The following is a 21,639-nucleotide window of genomic DNA, read 5'->3' on the forward strand; positions in this document are numbered from 1 at the left end:
GTGTGTGTGTGTGTGTACTTATTTTATCTAAGAAAAATAGACCTACCACCGATGAAATAATTTGGCACGCTAAAGCTTCCATATGTACATTTGTATAATTATGTTTAAATAAATATATAGAAACTCTTTGGGCAGGCCAAGTGCTACACAGAGGATTTAAGACTTAACTCACCTAAAAATGAAGCTTTGGTTGTATTGTCAATCTACTGTTTTTTAAGGTCCTGCATCTGTCTAGGCAGAAAGCCAATCTTAAATTGGAATGATTTGTCGGGCACTCAGTGATCAAGGCCACTCCCAGGACCAATTCAGTTGCTAATTTATGAAGAAAAAAGCCTTTCTACAAAGTGATTTTATTCAAATCATTTGACATTAGTGTTCACAAGTTACACAAGCTTAAAATGGACAGGCATATATACAATAAAGGTCATAATAATATAAAAGTGATAAAAACAATATATAAAAAAAATATCACTTCAAGAACTTGCAGCATTCGGAATCCAGTATTTCTGATAAGTAATAAAACAAGCCTTTACATATTCAGAAAGTAAAATTATTATTATTATTTTAAATATAAAACAATTGCACTCCTTTGTACATTCATATAGCTGACAGTTAAAAAAAATCAGATGAGCTCTACTTGCCAGCAGTCCAGAACAAGCCAACAAACACAGGACTGTAAAAAATGCACGTATTTCATTATGAAACCAAATCCTTCCTCTCAATCTGCGAGAAAGCAACAATAATAAAAACACAACACCTGCCAGCCTATCTTCCATAAAATATTGTGCTATTTACAACATAAATAGTTTTTCATTTTTCACAGACTCCGGTCAAAAGTTTCCAGGACATTTTTTTATTTATTTCGGCCTGCCTGAAGTACACAAATGTGTTTCTTTTTTCTTTTAGGATTATTAAATTCATAACTGTGGACAGATACTCTGGACTGAGGGTGAAACTAAAGGAATCCATTGGTACCTCATATAATGAAAGCAACCTTATTCTGGCAGAGGGTTTGTCTAGGAAATCATACAGGCAAAGAAGAATGTACCTCCCGTCTTGCCCTTGTGTTACAGTTTGGCACTATGTGCATAGCTTGATAATATCTTAAAGCCCTGATTGTACCATGTTACCCATGTCTGTTACTCTTTCACATACAGGTACCCCTCTGCTCACTAAGTGTTTGTCCTTTTGTGTGTGTTCTGTATCTGACAATGCTTGAGTGTTTGTGTATGCTATAGATGGCATATATTCCTGTGTGTACCTCCCAGATGATTATTCATTTAATGGTTTATGAGCCTTAAAACAGGACTCATCGTGAAGCATACTAACAAACATCTTCTCATACATCTTGTGCGTGGAGGTGGTTCCTATGATGCGGCTAAACTTCTTCAGGCCTTTCAGCAGATGGCGTGGGGCCCCGTTGTTGCGCAACACCCTCAGACTGTGAGACAGACCTTTGGCAAGATCCAGGTCATAGTTTGCCATCTTCCAGAGGTGAAGCAGCTGCAGGATGTACTGCTGGGGCAGACAAGTGGAGACCACGGCCCGGACATCCTCCAGCTTAACTTTGACCCCTGGCAGGCTGTTGGTAACCTTCAGGAGGTCCTCTAGGGTTAGGTTTTTTAGGCTGTTGCAGCGGGAGACTTTCTTCTCACAGAGGTTGACACCTGAAGTGACATGTCAAAAACATTACAACACTAATCCAGGACTTAAAGGTCCCCTATTATACTGTTTTTCATCAATATATTATAGGTCTCAAATATATACAAAACATGTCTCTGAAATGTTTGGCTCGGAATACCAAACAGATCACCCATCGTAGCATCCCATAAACCCCTCTGTTTCAGGCCTTTTTCAAAAGTGCTGATTCTCTGTCTGTTACTTTGGATGAAAATAAGGAGCCACTTCCCACACCCCTCTGCGAGATATTTGGTTAAAATAAACACAATAGGCGCTTTCACACCGGAGTACTTGTCCCCCCGAACTAGGCCGATGGGGGGAGATTTGGTTTCACACCAAAAAGGATCTGGAACTAGTCCCTAGTTCGCGTGAACCTTTTCACCCCCAGATAGTCCCCGCTAGAGAGGTAGTACTTTCCTGAGGAGGAAATGGTTCGTGGGTGTGTCGGCCACACTAACAATTTCTGATTGACTGGGCGAATTGCAAACCACGCCCTGTAAAACTCCGAAAAGTTTTGAGAACCCAAAGCAGAAGAAGAAGAAGTGACTTCAGCGGCTTCATTTGCCTAATCCTCCCTCAGGGACTTATTCCGGTGAGAACGCAATCTACTAGGACAGTTCGAGGGACTAAAGAGTCGGGGGGAACAAGTACCGGGGACAAGTACCGGCTAAGTACTTGGTGCGAAAGCGGCTAATGGTGCTCTAGGAGGTGATTCAGGTGATAAGGTGGGGGGTGTTACCTTGGTTGGTTATCGGCCAATGGTTACACAAGCCAACAAAACGTTATGACATCATAAAGTGGCCAAAATCTGATCAGCTCATTTTCAGACAGGTTTTTATATAAATGGATCAGGAGAAGAGTGAATCTTTTTTCCTGAAACTTTCAGAATCTCTTAACACAGAGGGGACACATATTTCTGTATAAAAGACATGAAAAAGTGGATTTTGCATAATAGGTGACCTTTAAATAAGGACTGGCTGAATCAAGAAGTGCACTTTTTTGTACCTTGAATGATGCCGTACATCTTGTCATGGTCTTTGTTCTGCTCCCTCCACAGGCGCAGTAGCTGGAGGACCTGCTGCTGGGGGGAGCAGGCCTTCTTCACCTTCTCCAGGCTCTTATGGTCCACCCTCCGCCCGGGGAGACTCTCCAACAGCCGCTCCACCGGCACCGAGGACAGTCGCAGGGAAGAGAGGGACTGGAACACTGCCTCCTCACAAAGGTTCACATCTGGCAAGGGAAAGAAGTTGGCTTAAAACAGTATCCCAATAATGAGTTTTAGCAGTGGTCATATTATCCCAATAACAAAGTGAGTACATTTGTATAATTCACAGACGTTTCAATTGTGGGGCACAGGTTGTGTTTGGAATAGATTTGGATTACATGGTTTGTTTGCTGCAGTCCCATTAGCCTATTAAGGTCCTTACACACCAGGCCGATTTTCGGCGTCGATAGATGTCGATAGATGGTGTGTACTGCACCGTCGTGTCTTTTCGGCCGTGCCGACACCTTCCGCCGCCGATTCAACATGTTGAATCAGTAGGCTGTCGGCCAAAGGCCGTCGGCCAAAGAAATCACTCTGATTGGCTGTTCAGCTTAGCGAATCAGTGCATGAGAAGCGAAACGGAAGTGAGGGACCCAAACAAACAATTAAGAAGGCAAATCTGAGATTTCATTTAACTCCAGCTCTCGACACAGGTTCGGGAAATCCCCATGAGCTCCTCTTTTGAATGACGAATACACACTACCGACGCCTGCTGGTAAGGAGTTATTGCCACTCACGCATGCGCAGTTCGTACGTGCAACTTGGCCGTCGGCTGAAGTCTTTGCGGTGTGTTCCAGTGCAAAACATGGCCAAGATGCAGGAGACGTGAGGCGACGTGAGGCGGCGTGAGGCGACGTGAGGCGACGTGAGGCGACGTGAGGCGACGTGAGGCGACGTGAGGCGACGTGAGGCGACGTGAGGCGACGTGAGGCGACGTTCCGTCGGGTCGTGTTCTTTGGTGTCAGTTTGGTGTCAGTTTGGTGTGTAAGGAGCTTTACACGTCTGGATTTGTTTGTACGTGTTTGTGTGTTGGGTTGTAATTCAACCACAGCAGAAGAAATTATTTGGTCTCTTTCTATTGAAATCACATAACCACTATTAACTTCAGTTTGTGTTTCAACATAGCAACGATGTTTGCATATTGAACTGAAGCAGTGAGGTGAGCTGTGCGAAAATGTGCTGTTCTTTACTGCTGAGTCACACTCCACTACACAAGCACCTTCACTATTCATCATTACGTTCCCTACATTTTTGCAAGCCATGGACCCCTGGGCTGTCCTTGTAGGGATTTTTTTTGCAGACAGAAGGATTTCCGTAATACACAGAACAGTCATAGAGGAAGATGAAGTGAAACTGTTGACGTGAGATTGCAACTTTCACACGATTATAGGCATTTCTGTGTTCGTGTGTGTTAAATTAAAAGAAACATTTAGGAAAACCGATGTCGTTGTAGTATGGTTGAGTTTAATGTGAAGAGGATATTAGGCTTGTTTCTCTGATGTCTGGATAATTGGAGTGTGGCTTGCTCTATAATTGACATTGATGTCCTGGTGGTTTCTCCAAATCACGTAGCTACTTTGGTAATCCCAACTGCTTTCAATTTCCTTATTTTTTGTAAAGAACCCTGCTTTACTCTTCCAGGATCTGCTGCAGACAATCAGTGGTTGTGTAATACACATGAAGGCAATTTGTGAATGAATGTTTTAGGAGAGCATCACCCTGCCTTAGGGACAACAGCTTTTTTGGGTTTCCTACTAAGAGTGGTGTGCATGAGTGTGTGTGTGTGTGTGTGTGTGTGTGTGTGTGTGTGTGTGTGTGTGTGTGTGTGTGTGTGTGTGTGTGTGTGTGTGTGTGTGTGTGTGTGTGTGTGTGTGTGTGTGTGTGTGTGTGTGTGTGTTTGCCAGGGACTGTGGTTTTTCTGGGCTGTGGGAATTCAATGTCATATTTGAGGCTTCTCCTCTTAAATTCATTGTCAACATCTGTCATAGTTAGAGCCTGAGTAACAAAGACTACCATCTCGTTGTGTGTCTCTGTGCTTGACTCAGTTTCCTCTGTTATTGTAGGGTGAGGATGTGACAGTTAACAAAGTAATTGATCCATCGTGGGTGATTATGACAGTAGGGGCATAAACATCCCATCCAGCCCCTTTGCTTTGGATTTTCTCTCTTGTGTTGGTTTTCAGGCACGCAAGAATTTGTAAAAGAATGGAATCTTGACAACGGACCTGACCGAGGAAATCCCCTGCCTTCAGGAATGAAAACGACCACATGTCTGAAATAATTCAGCTCTGGCTGATTTTAGGTTGTTGACAATTGAGGTTTGCTCAGAAACATATTTGCGCGTGTGTGTGTGTGTGTGTGTGTGTGTGTGTGTGTGTGTGTGTGTGTGTGTGTGTGTGTGTGTGTGTGTGTGTGTGTGTGTGTGTGTGTGTGTGTGTGTGTGTGTGTGTGTATGTGTGTGAACACTGTACGGACAGTCTCTTCTCTGATTCCCACCGCAATAGTCCTGAAACCTCCATATGAATCTTATTAACGATTAAAACCTGCTGGAGAATTTTCTTACCAGTTTGGCACAAAGAATGTTGCTGAGAGCACTCCGGAGAAGCCGTTTTGTTTGTACAGAGGCTGTTCGAAGTAGACGTGCCCCATTTCAGTGTTTTTAAGCCCAAACCGGAGCAGTTTTTGTGGGGCTGACATGGCTCGGTAGAGGAGTCCCTGCTTGAGAAATGACCCGCGGGACAACGTTCACACGTGGTGTCACTCACCGGTGTACCTGGAAGAGATAAACACAGGATCATGTCTTAATTTTATGAATGAAAACACATCTGTGAAGTGTGTGTATCACATTTTAAACCGTGAGACGTCAGCAGCCCTTTTGATGTTTCTTATCTTTCTAATCAAACATCTTATTTAGCACATCTCGCCCTTTTCTGTGTGTGAACATGATCTGCTGCAAATACTAGCTGACATCGAGGTGATGTGATTCCAAGAACTATGACCACAACGACATTAGAGCACATCAGGGCGGAAGATGACTGTGTGATGTTGGGTATGACTCACACTGGGCTTACTCATCACAGAACCCCCAGAGGTTTTATATCTTATATCTGTTTTCAAATGGGAAATACGTAACCGCAGAGTTTGATTTGTCAGCAGATTTTTCAGACTAACTTACTGACAAAATGAAAATGTAGAAACATCTGCCAAAAAGGCTATTAAGAAGGTCAACTTCTCATTGAAAATAACCTTAAAAATGTACTCATTTAAAATCATATTTTATTGACTTGAAGATGACGAAACACTTAGATTTTCTAATAATATCTGAATTTATAGAAGAATTTAATAACTCTATTTAGTTTTAAATGTTTTGTTTGTGAAATAATTCCCTCACTGAAAATGTTACCCTTACGATGTAATGTTAAATACGTTATCCCCAATTGATCACATTTTAAATATTTGTACCCATTTACTGACATTTTACCAAAATGTCAACTAGTTTTAAATACACATAATGACACTGCAGTCAACCAATAGACCTTGTGGTTTATGACATGCAGCACACATGAGGACATGACCATGTTGTGGAACTAGGTATTTCTCACATCCTTATTTTTTTCAATCACTAAAGCGTAGAATAGAAAATGTGTGGGAGGCTTGACCTTTGAGGAGTTTCCCCTCCATCGTTGCACAGTTTCACAAACTAGCACTAAACCATGAAACCACTAACTGATATGCATACAGTAAACGTGCAAATGTTTCCTGTACCTGTGATGTACAATGCACAAGAATGAGCCAGCCTAACTGTAATGAGGTTTCACATGCTGGCATTAATCTTGGTTTTTTTCTCAGAATTTCCTCTGTAAATGCAGAATCAGCATGTTAGCACTTAACCCACGTAAGATATATCTTTAGATGTTATCTGAAGCAGAGGTGACAGCTCTGTTTTTACTTAATAAGGGGTGTATTCATTAAATAAATTGTCTCGTGAACCAATGCAAATATAAAAAATGTATGACAGAGTAGACTTAGAAATAACCGTTTGAGAAATGTAAGATTATTACCTCTATGGCCCTAGTTCCTATCTTACTTTTAGATATATTTTAATAGTCTCTTATCTGTCTATCAGTCTTAATTTTCAGCAAGAAAATATTTGGTTAAATACAGTACAAAAATCTTTAGACTTTTAGATTATGATCTATTGATCATGAAATAATTGCTGGTTGCAGACCTATTATAAATGTACATTTTATTGGTATTGTATATCATGTTCTACTGTGTCTTTCTAAGATGACACCAAAATAGTTTCCAAAAACACAGCTGCGACCTTAAGTCTTGCGTTCAGAGAGAGAGAAAACAATTGCAACAAGAAACAGACAATTCAGGAAATCGAGCAACGGAGTCATAAAAGTAATGTCAACCAATGGGTTTCTGACATCCTGTGGTTTAAAGGTCTAAACCACAACTGAAGACATTACATAATAAGTCCTTCAGCTTCTTGGGGAATCCCCTGAAATGCTGTCTCATGTCTGCAGAGTGTCATTAGACATTAGGGTCCGATTGTATATCCATTTTTTGGGAATGCACGGAAAATGTTGTTTGATATTCAGTGTGGTGCCAGCGCTTACAGGGGTCGCATAATGACCAGAAACCATGGAAAATGTTGTTTCATCGATGCAGCCGCTAAAATCCACTCTCAGGTCTGAGATGAAGTCATGAGAAGCGCAGTGCCAGTTTGTCCTGCGGTTTCAGTAGAAATATCAAATTCTGTTCACGGGAATGTTGAAATGTAGCATCAACCTCTCTTTAAGTTTCCCACAAGCACTACTGACGCAGGAGAGAATCTGTGAGGAATATCAGGTCAGATATCCGCCATGATAATTACATCCTTGGGTGCATCTGGCGCAAAGATTAGCCAAGACTGCATCTGGTGCTGTATTGTGAGGGAAAGGCTTGGACTGTGCTAAAGGAAATGTATATCGGATGTTGCAGAGAACCATTGATTCACGACGGCAACAAATGACCAAGAGACAGTCTTTGTCTCTGGAGATTCTGTCTAGTCAAATTTATGTCATTCTTTAGAGGAAGAAAATAATTGTATATACATTACAGTGAACTGATTTTCATTGTCTTTTTATTGGGATTCAAACAATAGCAGTCTGAGAAATCTAAATCAAAATCCCTGCAAAATACTTTTTTCATTCATGCAATCTGTAAGAGAGAGGTTCAGTATTCTCACACAGTGCAAACATAAATAAATCTTTATCCTCTGCACAATCTGCAGTGAATTAAAAAAAGGAAGCACAACTTCAGGAATGAAAGGTTGTGCCATTTAACCGAGACATTATAAACTGATCCCTGTATTTAAAGTTTCCTCTTTAAATAAGCTGTTAAAGTGCTCTATCGTGCATGAAGAGGAACAAGTGAAGAATACTTTTTGCATTGTCGTGCGATACTCTACTGCAAATAGGAACTCAAAAATAAATGGCAACTGAGCCCTACATGAAGGAGGCATATCGTGCTTTTTTTAAGCTTCAAACTTGTATTTTGGGTTATTACTAGAACATGTTGACATGCTTTGACTTTAAAAAAAAAACACATTATTTTTTCTAACAACGTCTGTCTTCTCTTAGTATACATATATTCACCCTTTGTCTGAAACACTTAATTTTAACGCCTGCCTCTTTGACACGACCTCCCAGAAATAGTAAGTAGTTAGATCAGAATTAAAAGTAGAACATATTGCGTTATGAGTAAGTACAGTCATATAATAAAATCATTATTTTTATACATGGCACACAGAGGGAAAAGGATAAATGTTGATCTTTTAAAAGATGCAGTCAGCCCCCATGGAGTGCTGTGACAGCATGTGACTATGAATAATATGGATAAGCATCACATGGTGATACAGTGACAGGAATTGGAGCTTAAATGGAATGAAATGATGCTGGAAATAAGTGCTGTATTTGAAAGTAATTAAGTTCACGGAAAATATGTAATCATTTTCCAAAGTATAACCACATCAGGGGGACTTTTTCATTTCCATAGCGCTATTTTCTTCAGGAATATTTGAGTCTTTATTCTCAAAGGCCATACACATTTTTAACTTCTCCCTCATCACTCTAATCATCATAGTTTCTTCATTTATAATAATTTTAATTCAAGTGACAAGCCAAAGCTGTCAACTGTTTGCAATGAATATCAAAAGATAAAACTTAGTAATAGTTTAGGACAGAATTATGATGTATCAGTGATGCGACAATTTAACTGTGAAGTTTCAGCCAACACTGCCAAAACTCAGAGTTGGTCAGGTCGTGGAAGTGCAAGATAGACGTGCATAAATGTTTTTTTACAATCACACAAACACTCACGCACACACACTTTCTCTTGATAGAAAACCAAAAGCTGTAGCGTTTATATGGCATGTACCTGCATACTACATGTCTCTGCTAGAAGACAGAGAAATAAGAAAACATAGAAAAACCAGACTAATGGCCATGTCCTTTTTGTGTTTTATACTGTATGTTTAACAGACAGCTTTAAACCAAACTCTGTGTCTCTGTGAAAGACAAACAAAGAGTGGTTCTAGGAAATGTCCGAGACAGTTCAAAAGTAGAAGTTGTTTCTAGGAAAAGAGACGTCTGCATCTGGAACAGATCAGATTCACAGAATCAAAGAAAGATGAAGAGATAGAAAGAGAAGAGCTTTCAGTGATACAAGGGAGACGACATCTTAATGTGAATATGCTGTTCTGTAACTGATGTGAGTCTGCTTTGTTATTTTGTTTCCTTACTGAGGAAGCATATCTGGAATTGAACTGATTTGAGTGAGACTCAGGGAGAGTATTGCATAAGATGAGAAGATTAAAGGAAATATACATATATAGTAATGGGTATCTACTCAAAATACAGAGACAATTACACACTGCACGGTATAACAATAACAACAGAAAAACTGCATATATAACAGATACACTATGACCCTGTGAGTAAAATGATAACAATGAGGCAATAGGACCCTGTCCGTGCTTCTTCCTATATGTGTGCTTACTGAATTTCAATATGGACAGTATGGATGCCTACTTATAACCAGTAATCTCCCATTTGAATCTTATGTATATGACCTAGTAGGCAGGAAACCCACAACATAACATATTTAATATCTTCTTTAAAAACAATCTTAAACTTACCTAAAGCTGTCACTCCGTATCCGGGTGGACAGGAGCTGTGTGTAATGCAGAACTCCACCACAAGGTGGAAGCCTGGAGCACACTCACAAAGCTGGTCGTGGGTGCTGTTGCACTGCTGCTTCACAAGCTGTCGCTCCTTGCACACCTGCACACAACACAGTCACACACACATTGAAACAGTGCTGCTGCATGCATGATCAGAGAGTATACGTGAGCATACGTGAGTAAATAAAGTGCCGTAAGAAATGATAGATACTGTACTAGAACTGTATACTAGAACAGGAATATAAATTGGGGTATATGTTAACAATAGATATGACATCATTCAGAGTGGCAAAGAGGAACACATCTAAACTGCGGGGGAAGATCCCAACACCACAATGAGCACATTTAAACTTTCATTTTTAGAAACAACAACTAAAGTGGAAACACTGGTTTCCGAAAATAACAGATGCTTTGCCAAAATGTAAACAAACCGTAAAGTCATGCAACTAATGAAAAGGCATTGGACAACCACAGAGGAGTAGATACAAACTTTAAAAGCAGATTGAACTTTAGTGGAATTCCTGACTGTGATGTGAATGAAGATGTGTACAGTATGATTGTATGTATGAAGTTGACACACACAAAAGAGATCAAAATGAACCTTCGGTTAACCTTTTGGCCTCATACGTACCGAGGTGCAGTATTGGCAGGTGTCCCCCCAGTGCCAGTTTTCAGCAAAATGCCTCTCAGGACAGACCTGGCACTCTGTGGGTGTGTCGGCGGTGCAGTGTCGCTTCACAGCGGTGCCAGGAGGGCACTGGTCGCACAGCAGGAGGTCAGAGGTCACAGGGTCGCGGTACTGGTACTTCGGCAGTATGTCCGGCTGCTGAAAGGCCCAGGAGAAAGATGCTGTGAAAAGCTGCAAAAAAAAGAAAGAAGTGTGTTGAATACAGAGTCCACAGCAGTGACAACATCTCTAAAGAAACCCATCTCGTGCACACAGCTCCTCTTTGGAATACTGTCCAAATATTATTACATTTTGCAGCACTCGCCAACCCAAAGCTTCCAGTAAGAAAGGGTTGAAAGAAAGGTCAGAGCTGTAAAGTTAAAGCTCCTGGTGGACACACAGTCCTAAAGCGATTTCCTCTGCTTTATAGAGAGACGTTCAGGGAGTGTGAGGAGAGAGATCTGTGTCCGTTTCGTGGATGTGGATCACTGCACAGAGGCAACAACAGTACATTTAACCTTTGCATGTTTCTTGGAAGAAATATTGTCTCCGTGTTGCCTTAAACTAGGATGCTGAATTCTGCAAGCACAATTACATTGTTGCTATTTGTTCAATTAAACATCATATTGTATTTTATTCCTTTCATTGCTTCTTGAATCTTAAACGTTAACCGAAGCTTTTAAATAAATGCAGATGTTTTAGTCATGCCAGTGTTTTGCACATATTAAATTCAAGGATTTGTATGACAGAGGGTTAGAGGATGAGCAGCTTTGGGTTCTCTGACCGAAGCAGCCGTCTCCTATCCTGTCAGCAGCAGCTCAGGGAGATAGCATGTGAAGTAATTCAACAGTGATTTACTGCAGTTTAATACTGCCCTGGAGGAAGGGCAAAGCACGGCACACCCATGTAACCCCCACCCCAATCCCACTCCCATTGATATGGACGCTCTGTTAAGTGGTTGGCTGTTAGTGAGGCTTCTGAAACACACATGTAGCGTGTGACTCAAAAACAAGCCCATGTATCATCGTTTGAGCATGATCTGTAGAGATTTGGCCTAAAAATCCAAGATATCATTTGGTGAGCGTGTTTGACATGCAGCCATGCAGCCGGTGGAGGCCACATGCAGACCAGATGTCACACATCTGGGTCATACTACCCTCAAGTCCCTCAGCCATCGGCTATGTGGACTTTCCCGTTGGCCCGGATACATCCTCACTTCTTGGACAAACTAACAATGGATTGTCCTTGCTTTGAGTGTGTGTGTGTGTGTGTGTGTGTGTGTGTGTGTGTGTGTGTGTGTGTGTGTGTGTGTGTGTGTGTGTGTGTGTGTGTGTGTGTGTGTGTGTGTGTGTGTGTGTGTGTGCATGTATTCTTGTATGTGGTTTTCCGCTTTCCACCATGTTTGTTAGTGCATCTTCCAAAAATGAATGAATTCATACTACAAACAACTACAAAACATTCATGCATGTGGGTACAGATGCAGGAATGTGTGTTGCTGCATGTCTTTGTGTGCATGTTTGTCAGTGTTCAAGTCCAATTTTCGTCTTCCTTAGTGTTGGTCTGTGTGCTCTGCGGTCTCCTCTCCTGGCTGCTGTTCACAAAGAGGACTGTTGGAGGTTACTGGGCTTTCCCCATTCACCACCAGAATAAGAATCACTCACCCCTCTGCGACACAGTTTACCCGATACACACCATTGATCTCCTTTCCTGCGTGTCTGTTTTTGTACTGATCGCATTCACCTTAAAACTTTGCCACCACAAGACACAATATACTATGAGTGTGCGTGTGTGAAACAAAACAAGAAACAGAGAGAAAGAATGCTATTTTTGGGAAATATGTGTGCATATGTCTCTTACTAACTATTATATTACAACTAAATTGGTATTTTCCTTTGAAATCTACTCAATTTGCATTTATGTGTATGTGTTGTGTTCACTTTTAATAATTTAATAAACGGTATATGTGTGGTTTTAAGCCTTATTTATTTTTAAGGCGTTCTGAACCTAAAATTATGAACTACACAGAAAATAAAACATGCAGGTCCTTCTATGTCTGCTGGCTTTTGCAACGGAGGTAATTGAAAATGATAGTAAAAATAGATGAATGGGTTTTACACACCATAATAGAAACCTAGGCTTCATACAGCCTGGCGAGCGCAGAGGTTTTCCCGGCAAAACGGATCGACCTCTTAGCAGAACATTTGGTGGATGGCTTTCATCCACAGTGACTCGCTTAGCAGTACCAAAGCTGTATCTGTTTGTAGCATGGGTGGCCTCAGCGGGAATGAAACCCATAATCACAGTCTTGCTCTTCAAATTAAGAAGTGTATATACACACTATTAAGCCGTAAGACCACATCCAATCAATTTAGAAACATCAGGAGGGTGGAGTCAGGGACCGACAGAGGGTCACCTGGGTTTTTTACAAATCTGGCTACGGTTACACTTGTCCCAGTGAATTTAATCTCGGGCTCGAGGATGAGTTTACTGGCAGGACTGAAATCATGGGAGCCGATGAGCCTGAGCACATGTGGAAGTGGTCAGGTTCATATTGTTTTTCATATCCTTCATACAGCACAGTAGTTTGGATTGACTCCAGCCATAATATACAGTGCAGAGCAAAGCAATTGAGAGCAAGAGTGAATCAAAGTAATGTAAAACAGCACATGCTCAGAAATGTAACTTTATGAAATCACATCTTTGACCGTCGGTAAAAAATCCCTTTGAAATAAATAAAATCACAATTTAGTTCAACAGTTTAATGGCCATGATAATACCTTTGCTGCCTGTTATTTATTATTTTATCTTATTCAATTCAAAAGCAGGCATGAAAACAAAGCCATTTATAATTAATTTCAACCACATCTTTAAACTACTCAACATATATATACAATGTTTTAGTTTTGAACTTATGACACACTCAGGCAGAACCACACTGTGCCAAAGCAGCCAGTACAGTAGCTTTCCGCTGCCGAAGATGTGAAAAACTGTCAACTTTTTAAGAAATAACTTATTGGTAAGATGTCCTGTGGTGAGCGTGAATTAGTCGATCAGCAGTTAAAAAGAAATATTGAACTTTTTACCCTTCTTGTCTCCCTAGAAGCTGCCATCTGACAACATCACGCACAACCGCTGGAAACCCAAATTACACAGCAGCTAGCGGCCACTGACAGCCATAATTATACTGTTAGCATCATCAGAGTGAGGCATATCCTACATGAACAGCTGTTGGTAAAGGATGGATGAAGGTATGAAGGTATTAATAATGTTTCCTAAGAAAGCTTCCCTTGACCAAGGCAGGGCAGCTGCTATGTAAATGCATAAAAAAGGGTAAAATGGCTTCATCTGATACATTTTTGTATGAAAACTATGCCAGTAAATATCTTTTGAAGTGAGCTGGGAGAAAACCTTGAGTTGATGCAGAGCAAAGATAATCTCTTTAAGTCCTTAACAGAGAACATGTAGTTCTTAACCGATGTTATCTTCTTGAATGAATCAAAGACAAGTCCAGCCTGTGAAGTGTGGTGATACATAAGATCATCCCATCAGAGAGACACCAGAGAGACATCAGAGAGACATCAGAGAGACATCAGAGAGACATCAGAGAGACGCGGAGAAAACAAATCCAGGGTGATGTTAATGGTGGTGAGATGATGTTTAGTGGACTAAGTCATTCACAGTGCGTTTATCTTTCACTTTGTTGGCACACATGTCTTACAATTAATGACATAATTTCTGAAAATGAGTTTTTGCTAGACCAGGTTTATAGGACTTATGAGAGTTTTAGTTTTTCTATAAACTCTGTCTTTTCAAAAATGATATCCATAGACAAGTATAATGATGACAAAGTGCTTTGGTAAAGCAGGCTGAACTGCACTTTGAGCGCTGCCTGATAGATGGGCTGGAGCGGACTAAAGAGTTCAGACACCTGACGGAAATAGTCTTTTAAAATGAACACACATGCTTTCCATATGAGGTTAAAGTGATAAGCATCCACAGATGTTGGGCGGGTAATGGGCTTATTGACCAGATAAAATATTTTTCATAAGAGGAATTTCCCGGAAGATACAGTAAAAACTGTGCAGAAAGATACATGTATGTTATATGAGGGACACACAATTTGGTTTTGTTTTGATATGATATGATACAAATGGAAAAAATAAATAAAAATGTTGATGAAGTTACTTGTTTGTCTCAATAAATGCAAAAAGGGAAAAAAGGTAAACCAATAAAACATCTGCATACAAAAATGTAACACCGTAACATGCAGTCTTCAAATGATCCCAGTACAAGTTAGCTGCAGTATTTTCACCAACTTCCAACAGACGTCAGGCTTAGAGTTACAATGAGAGTAGAGCACATTGAAATGTAGAGAGGGAGTAGAATCAGAGTTTGGGTAGCCCAAGGTCAGTTTGAATTCATGGCATGAGGAGAAGTGCCATGGCACAAAGGGACCAAACCACACTACACCAGCTTATCCACCAGGCACATGGCTTCAGTTAACTGTAGAACGCAGGTGGTCTGAGGGGGGATTCCAGCTCTTAGATGTGTGTGTGTGTGTGTGTGTGTGTGTGTGTGTGTGTGTGTGTGTGTGTGTGTGTGTGTGTGTGTGTGTGTGTGTGTGTGTGTGTGTGTGTGTGTGTGTGTGTGTGTGTGTGTGTGTGTGTGTTGAGTCCTGTGAATATTGAATCTGTCTTTGTTCACTTGTATAGGGACAGAGAGGGACTTGCTACCATTCTGCATCACTGAGATTTGTATAATTACATTACATTATTAATAATAATAATATTGCCTTGCGTGGCTCACTTTATTTACTCATTTTATCATCTCAAACTAAAAGTGTGTCTTTGAATGTGAATTTGCTGCTCTAGGGAACATGGGTTTTATCAAATGTTTAGCACATATTGGTGAAATACTTCGATACTGTATGATCAATGAATTAAACCTACAGTAGCCTGTAGCTAGTTTGCTTTTGTAATATAAACCAAGCAATACTATTTGCACTTATAACATTCATGTCATGAGCACAAACAATTAATCAATTAGCAATTAAAAAAAGCTTTTCTAATGTCATTTTTGCTGGTTTTAGAAAGAAAACAGAAAAAAAGAAGAAATGTATTTTTACCAAACTAATGATTGATTATTCACAAAATAATCTGCCCAAATGTTGAACAGTGAAGGAGGACAGATCATTTGTTCATCTTTAATCAGTCCAATAATTCAGATGTATCACTCATTTGAAACAAATGCATTAAAATCCACAACACATTTGCTTCAGTACTTATATTCTGCTGTATACTTCTACTCCACTACATATAAATAGGAACATGTTGCACTTTACTCTTCTACATTTTATATTTAGTAGTAATGTTACAGATTTAGATTTTACATTAAGAAAAACATGAGCTTATAAAATAGTTGCTAAAGATGAAACCAGTAATTAACAACACATTTGGTTTGTATCCTTAAATCCTCATGATCAAACATATCTAGTGTGAGATTCACTTTCACTACAGACATTTACACCAGATCAGCCTGGCGGGTTTTGATACGATGTATGCAGTTGTAAGATAAAACAAAGAGAGAGACCAGCATGAGATTGAGACGATAACAGCTGTATCTCTTTTGCCTATTCCGTTTCTGCTCTTTGTCTCAGACAATTGTTCAGTCACTCACACAAGATCAATGAGTTCATAACAAGAATACACCCACACACACACAAACACACACTTCTGCTATCAGTACTACTGTTGATGGAAAAGGGGAAGTAAGGCGTGAGCAACTTCCAGAGGTAATCGTTGTTTCTGAATAAACGTTTGTGCTTGTTTGTTTAAAACATGTTGATCCTGTACCTTCACACACCCTCTGTATGTCTCCCTCCCCCCTATCCCCCTACTTCCTCACTCTTTTTCTTCAGTGTTTGTCTAGAAAGAAGTTGCGTCTGTTTGGCCGAGTGACCTCTTAAGCTCCTCTGTCTGCGTGTGAACCTGCGCCTACATTTAGGGAAGTTCGTGCAGCTAATGCCAACGGCCTAAACTGAGAGTGGAGGCGTAAAGATAAAGGGAACACAGATGAAAGATACTGATCGAGGGAGATAATAGGGATTAGTGGCTGGATGGAAAGTTTTCCTGCAGGTTAGCTGGCTGTCTGATTGGCTAGCTGGCTAAACCTCACTTCTCCCGCACTGCATTTTGAAACTTGTGTCCACACAAAAACAAAAAAGACTCACAACATAGCGTTGTCCAATTTCCATCCAAAGTTTGTTCCACTGACATCATCCCGAGCAAACACAAAGTATGTGTTTTCAGCAGACAGAACGCAAACCACATGAGTCAGAAGTATGCAGGAAGAGCACACAGGTGCATTTACTGACGGACCTCTAGGGCAAAACAAAGTTTGCAACACACAATTGTAGAGTGTCCCTATAATTGCTTACAGATGAAATTAAACTGGCTGTTTGTCAAGTGGAAGAAAGGTGCAGGGCATCCAGAGGGGGGCAGATTGATTCATTGGCTGGATGGTGATGGTAAGAATGAGCAGTCTGCACGTCTGACTCATGAGTTGGCTAAATCAATGCTTGCACGGCTGGCCAAATGACGGACTGACTGACTAGCTGAATGATGGAGGAACACTATGTCAGAAATTATTCACACTAAATATTTGCCTATTTAAGGTAAATGGTGGAGTACAGACAGCAGTGCCGTGGACGCAACACTCAGTGTGGATGATATCACTTTAAATGAAGGCAGAAAGTACATGTGCAAACACGCACCTTCCTTTGTATGTCACCTATTTTACAAACAACTAAGTGACACATCTTACAAACCAAATAATTGACTGACCTTTCACATCACAATATAGGATCCCTCTTTCACACACACTCACACACACACAAACGGTAGATAGTGGGTCCAGTGTTCTGTAGCGTGATCTCTTTATGCCCAGATACACATCTATTCATGCACATATGCAAAACTTGCAAAGTCCCCAACACAGCACTGCATGCAAAACACACCAAGGGAAATAATGACTCCCTCCCTGCTGGCATACATCCCCTGAGAAGGGTAGAACAAATTATTGTAATGTCAATGTCAGAGAAAGCAGCACCTGCTGGAAACATGCTGCATGCCTCTATATTGGGTGTTGAATTTCATTCATTTTCAAATGTGCAATAGACTAAGCAATGAAATGTGACCTAAAGTAAACATTCACGCATTGGTTGATATTGTAGATCTTGTTTGTATAGTCTACTTTGTGGGTATTTATTTTGGGAATAAAAAGGGGGGGGAAATATGAGTTCAATAAATCATCAAAAGCAAACAACTTCCTATTTAAAATGTTTTTAATAATCTACTTTTATTCAAGATCTCATCATCATACAGTCCTACGAGACTTACTTCAAATACTTACATCAGGTTAAATTATTTCATTAACGGCATACTGTTATAATAAATTACAAAAAAACACAAAAAAACCGCCTCAGAAAACATGGATGAATCAACGTCTCAACACAGTCCCAACATACTCAATATAACCTGTATAAACTCATATTGCAGAGCTGCTATATGGGGCTGCATTGTATTTTCAGTCATGTCTTACTTTATCCATACCATGCACATCATAAATACGTTTGTTTACGTGTAGTAGTTCCTTCGGACAGTAATCCATTTACCTAATAAAAATGTCATGCAAGTATACTTAACACCTTTTTTCATGGGCATTACAATGCGTCACACAAATATGCCCCATTAAAATGTGACTACAGGTTGACTATAGGAAAACGCATCTGAATAGGAATTATGAACTCTCACGTGGGATCAGGTCTACAATCAAAAGCAGTGATTCTGTCAAACAAGACCGATTATGATCCATTGACAACAAAATGTCAAAGCCAGAAAAAAATACAGCATTTCAGGGACACCGTAACTACATATTCAACCTGTGATACATTTAACAACATCACATTGCCAGCACTGACGCATGCTGTACAGATGGGCACTGTTCGGGAATGGGAATAAAGCGAGTGCCCATTCCCACTCTATGACATGTATCTGAAACCGTGTGAAGCGCAATAATAATCCAAGTCTCGCAAAACAATAACAACGAAATCATTCCATCAGGAAGAAGCGTCCCTTTTCTCCAGCGGACCATAAACTCGTGTTTACTCACCACTATCAGTTTCATGGCCGGGTTGGATTTCGCTATCCGAGCGCTCATCTCCACTGTGTAAAAGTGAAATGCGGTATGATGGGGTCTCCATCACAGATCTGTACTTATACAGTAGGCTCGGGAGCGGGAGAGAGAGACAGAGAGAGAGGGAGAGGGAGAGGGAGAGAGAGAGAGAGAGAGACGGAGAGGAGAGAGAGGGAGAGAGTGCCCACCCACCTTGTTATCCAGTGAGTGCACAAACCTCTCTCTGTCTCTCCCCTCAATCCTAAAAATAAATTGTTGCATCCTCAAGTGTTGCGTTGCAATTACGTAAAGAAAGGCAATAATGTCGTAAGCAACTACAGTATGAAGGAAACACAGTAGTCTAAAAAGAAATATCCAATGAACATCAAAAGATGGGATTTTTTTTGTGAATTTAGAATAAGAGTAAAAAGCAATGCAAATATCCCCTTAACAACTTTGACTAAGTGTGTCAAATTGTAGAGGAATACTGTAAAGTAGCAAAAAAAGTCACTTATTTCCAGGGAAGGGAAGACATCACCTATTGCTATTACATACAAAAGTGTTTATTTGGTGGGAATGTGAGTTTTACATTTTTAGATAAAGAGAAAGCCTATAATGTATCGGTTTGACATTTTTCTTATGATGGTAATATAATACAGCGATGAGGTAAAATTTGAAAGCAACTATTTCCATATGCCTAATACAAATTATAAAGCATGACGAAGTGGTTTGTTATGTGTTTGACAAGCAGTCTGTAACAAACCCACATTTGCAAAGTTTGCCAGCATGTACATTCAATGATTGATAGGGGTTTATTTGGACCAGTCACAATTATTTTGTTAGGAGGGTTATGCTTATTTGAACATTTGGAAATGGTGTCTCAGTAAATTCTGACATCACGGTGTATGTGCTGAGGAGAAGAAATTTGAGGCACAAGAAAAAGATGAAAATATTTGTTTTACTATATTTTGTTTCATTGTTACCTATCCCATAACTAATTTCCACTGACAATTTTTCTTAAGCCTTTACTTATTATGTAAATTTCACGGAGAGCCATGTTTTCTTTTTGGAGGTCCTGATCATACTTACAGTGATAAACATTATCCTGCAGTCCTGTGGATTAAACCAGCAACCTGTTAAAGCACAATTGACTGCTAAGCTGTATTGTGATATTTGTATGTAACTTAATATGTATATGGTTAAATAAACTGTATGAAAACCAGATTAAACTGCATTCAGTATATAAATAAATACACATTTTTTTATTAAAATAAAGCCTAACTCAAGGTCCACTTACTAGCCAATTATACTGTCTAATAAAACTACCCAATTACAAGCGCCATGTTCCTCTAGTTTCCTTGGGTCCCGAAAAAAGAAACACATAGCTAACTCCATCTGTTGATGACCATTAAATGTAGTTGAAAGCTCTGGAAAGATCTAGGAAGTGGATCTTTATTTTCTCGCAGATCAAACATGTTATACCTTTCCGAGATATCAGTCCTCCAAAGCTACAAAATTGTGCATCCTGCATCAAATGTTGTTGAACAATAAATAATTGTTCAATCTGTTACCCTATACTTCTATAATTGTGAGATATTCATTGACATGATGCAGTCCCTAGCCCCTAACCTTAACCATCACAACTAAATGCCTAACCCTAACCTCTAACCTCTAACCCAAACATTAAAACCAAGTATGAACCTTCAAATAGTTTTTTGAAGGTCTCTATAAAAGGTCAGGAAAAAGTGAGGACCAAACGAGGTCCTCACTTTCCAAACATTTTGTCCATTAGACATAAATTGGTTCTCACAAAATTAAATATCTACCAATGAAGTTAATCCAGACATTCACCAGTGATAGTTCCAGTTTAAAACTTAAAATGTAGTTTATCTTACTCTAATGTTGTCTGTTTCATATCTTAAATAAAGTGTTCTAAAAACCTTTATGGATCACAGCAGTCAAATACAAGGTTTCAAAGTAAGATAAACTCCCACAGTGAGGTTAAAATACATCATGGGTACTGGACAACTCACGTAGTAAACCCAAAAAGGGCACTCCCACACTGATCTTAACATATGATGCTGATACAAGGCCTCTGATGTCAGAGGTCCTAGAAACAACGTTGTCTTTGTCTAGCCGCTCGCTCTCCACCCCCATGAAGAGGCATGACAAAATGTCACAGCCAGCTGACGTAGAAGCACAAGTTCTCAAATGGATCAGAGAGAATACACACTCACCCACCTACGAGTCTCCTAGGCATGTGAGAGAGGTCTTAGTGGTGAGGTCACAGCTCACCACAGGAGGACACACACACATACTGTATACACATACAAAGGCAGAGAAATACACATATCTTTCAGTATTGAGGTCAAGATACACCGCAACAATGATGGATCGGAAGCTCGACATCTATACTCTCAAACACACACTCATGACGAGCCTGACGTCTCAGCTGGCGATCTGAAGCGCATGAGCAGGGAAACGTGGGTGTTAGGAGGTGAACCATACACTACACACATTTAAATAAACATACATCTATTTGCTGACTCACCGTATGCCCATTCATGGGGCTGGTTTAGGCCTGTCAGCAACAATTATAGGATATTTTGATTTATTTGAGGCTAAGCGTTGTCTCCTCACCTGTAGCCGGTGTGTAGCGTATTTGTTTTTTATTATGTTCCTGTAGCATGAATAATACATGAAATGAACCGCCGTATGGGGACAATAGCGTTTCATCTGTCTGTCTGGTTAATGTGGATCAAAAAGGGATTTAAATTCAACTGCAAAGATGATGAGATTAGTTCATTGTGGTGCTTTTTACATCTTGTTTGCATACTACAGGCAG

The 21,639-nt window shown here is 40.1% G+C and overlaps 1 protein-coding gene across 1 annotated transcript; it reads right to left on the bottom strand.

Annotated features, from left to right (window-relative positions):
* Nucleotides 1–337: 337 nt before the first annotated feature.
* Nucleotides 338–18,911, bottom strand: LOC117480710 (tumor necrosis factor receptor superfamily member 11B-like). The gene is made up of 6 exons (XM_034128138.1): nt 18,792–18,911; nt 10,587–10,814; nt 9,911–10,055; nt 5,288–5,497; nt 2,686–2,910; nt 338–1,667 (listed from the first exon to the last, which is right to left on the bottom strand). Exons 1-6 carry the CDS (start codon nt 18,837–18,839, stop codon nt 1,273–1,275), a joined length of 1,251 nt encoding a protein of 416 aa, XP_033984029.1. The 5' UTR covers nt 18,840–18,911; the 3' UTR covers nt 338–1,272.
* Nucleotides 18,912–21,639: the final 2,728 nt, after the last annotated feature.

Source organism: Trematomus bernacchii, unplaced genomic scaffold (assembly GCF_902827165.1).
Source record: "Trematomus bernacchii unplaced genomic scaffold, fTreBer1.1, whole genome shotgun sequence".
In the NCBI taxonomy this organism is placed as follows: Eukaryota; Metazoa; Chordata; class Actinopteri; order Perciformes; family Nototheniidae; genus Trematomus; species Trematomus bernacchii.

What these genes read in the sequence shown, in the direction of transcription:
- LOC117480710 (XM_034128138.1), bottom strand. Translation starts at nt 18,839, where the DNA reads ATGAGCGCTCGGATAGCGAAATCCAACCCGGCCATGAAACTGATAGTG. An exon ending in CGGCCATGAAACTGATAGTG is followed by an intron (nt 10,815 to 18,791) that starts GTGAGTAAACAC and finishes TTTTTTTTGCAG; the next exon opens with CTTTTCACAGCATCTTTCTC. An exon ending in CCTGCCAATACTGCACCTCG is followed by an intron (nt 10,056 to 10,586) that starts GTACGTATGAGG and finishes TGTTGTGTGCAG; the next exon opens with GTGTGCAAGGAGCGACAGCT.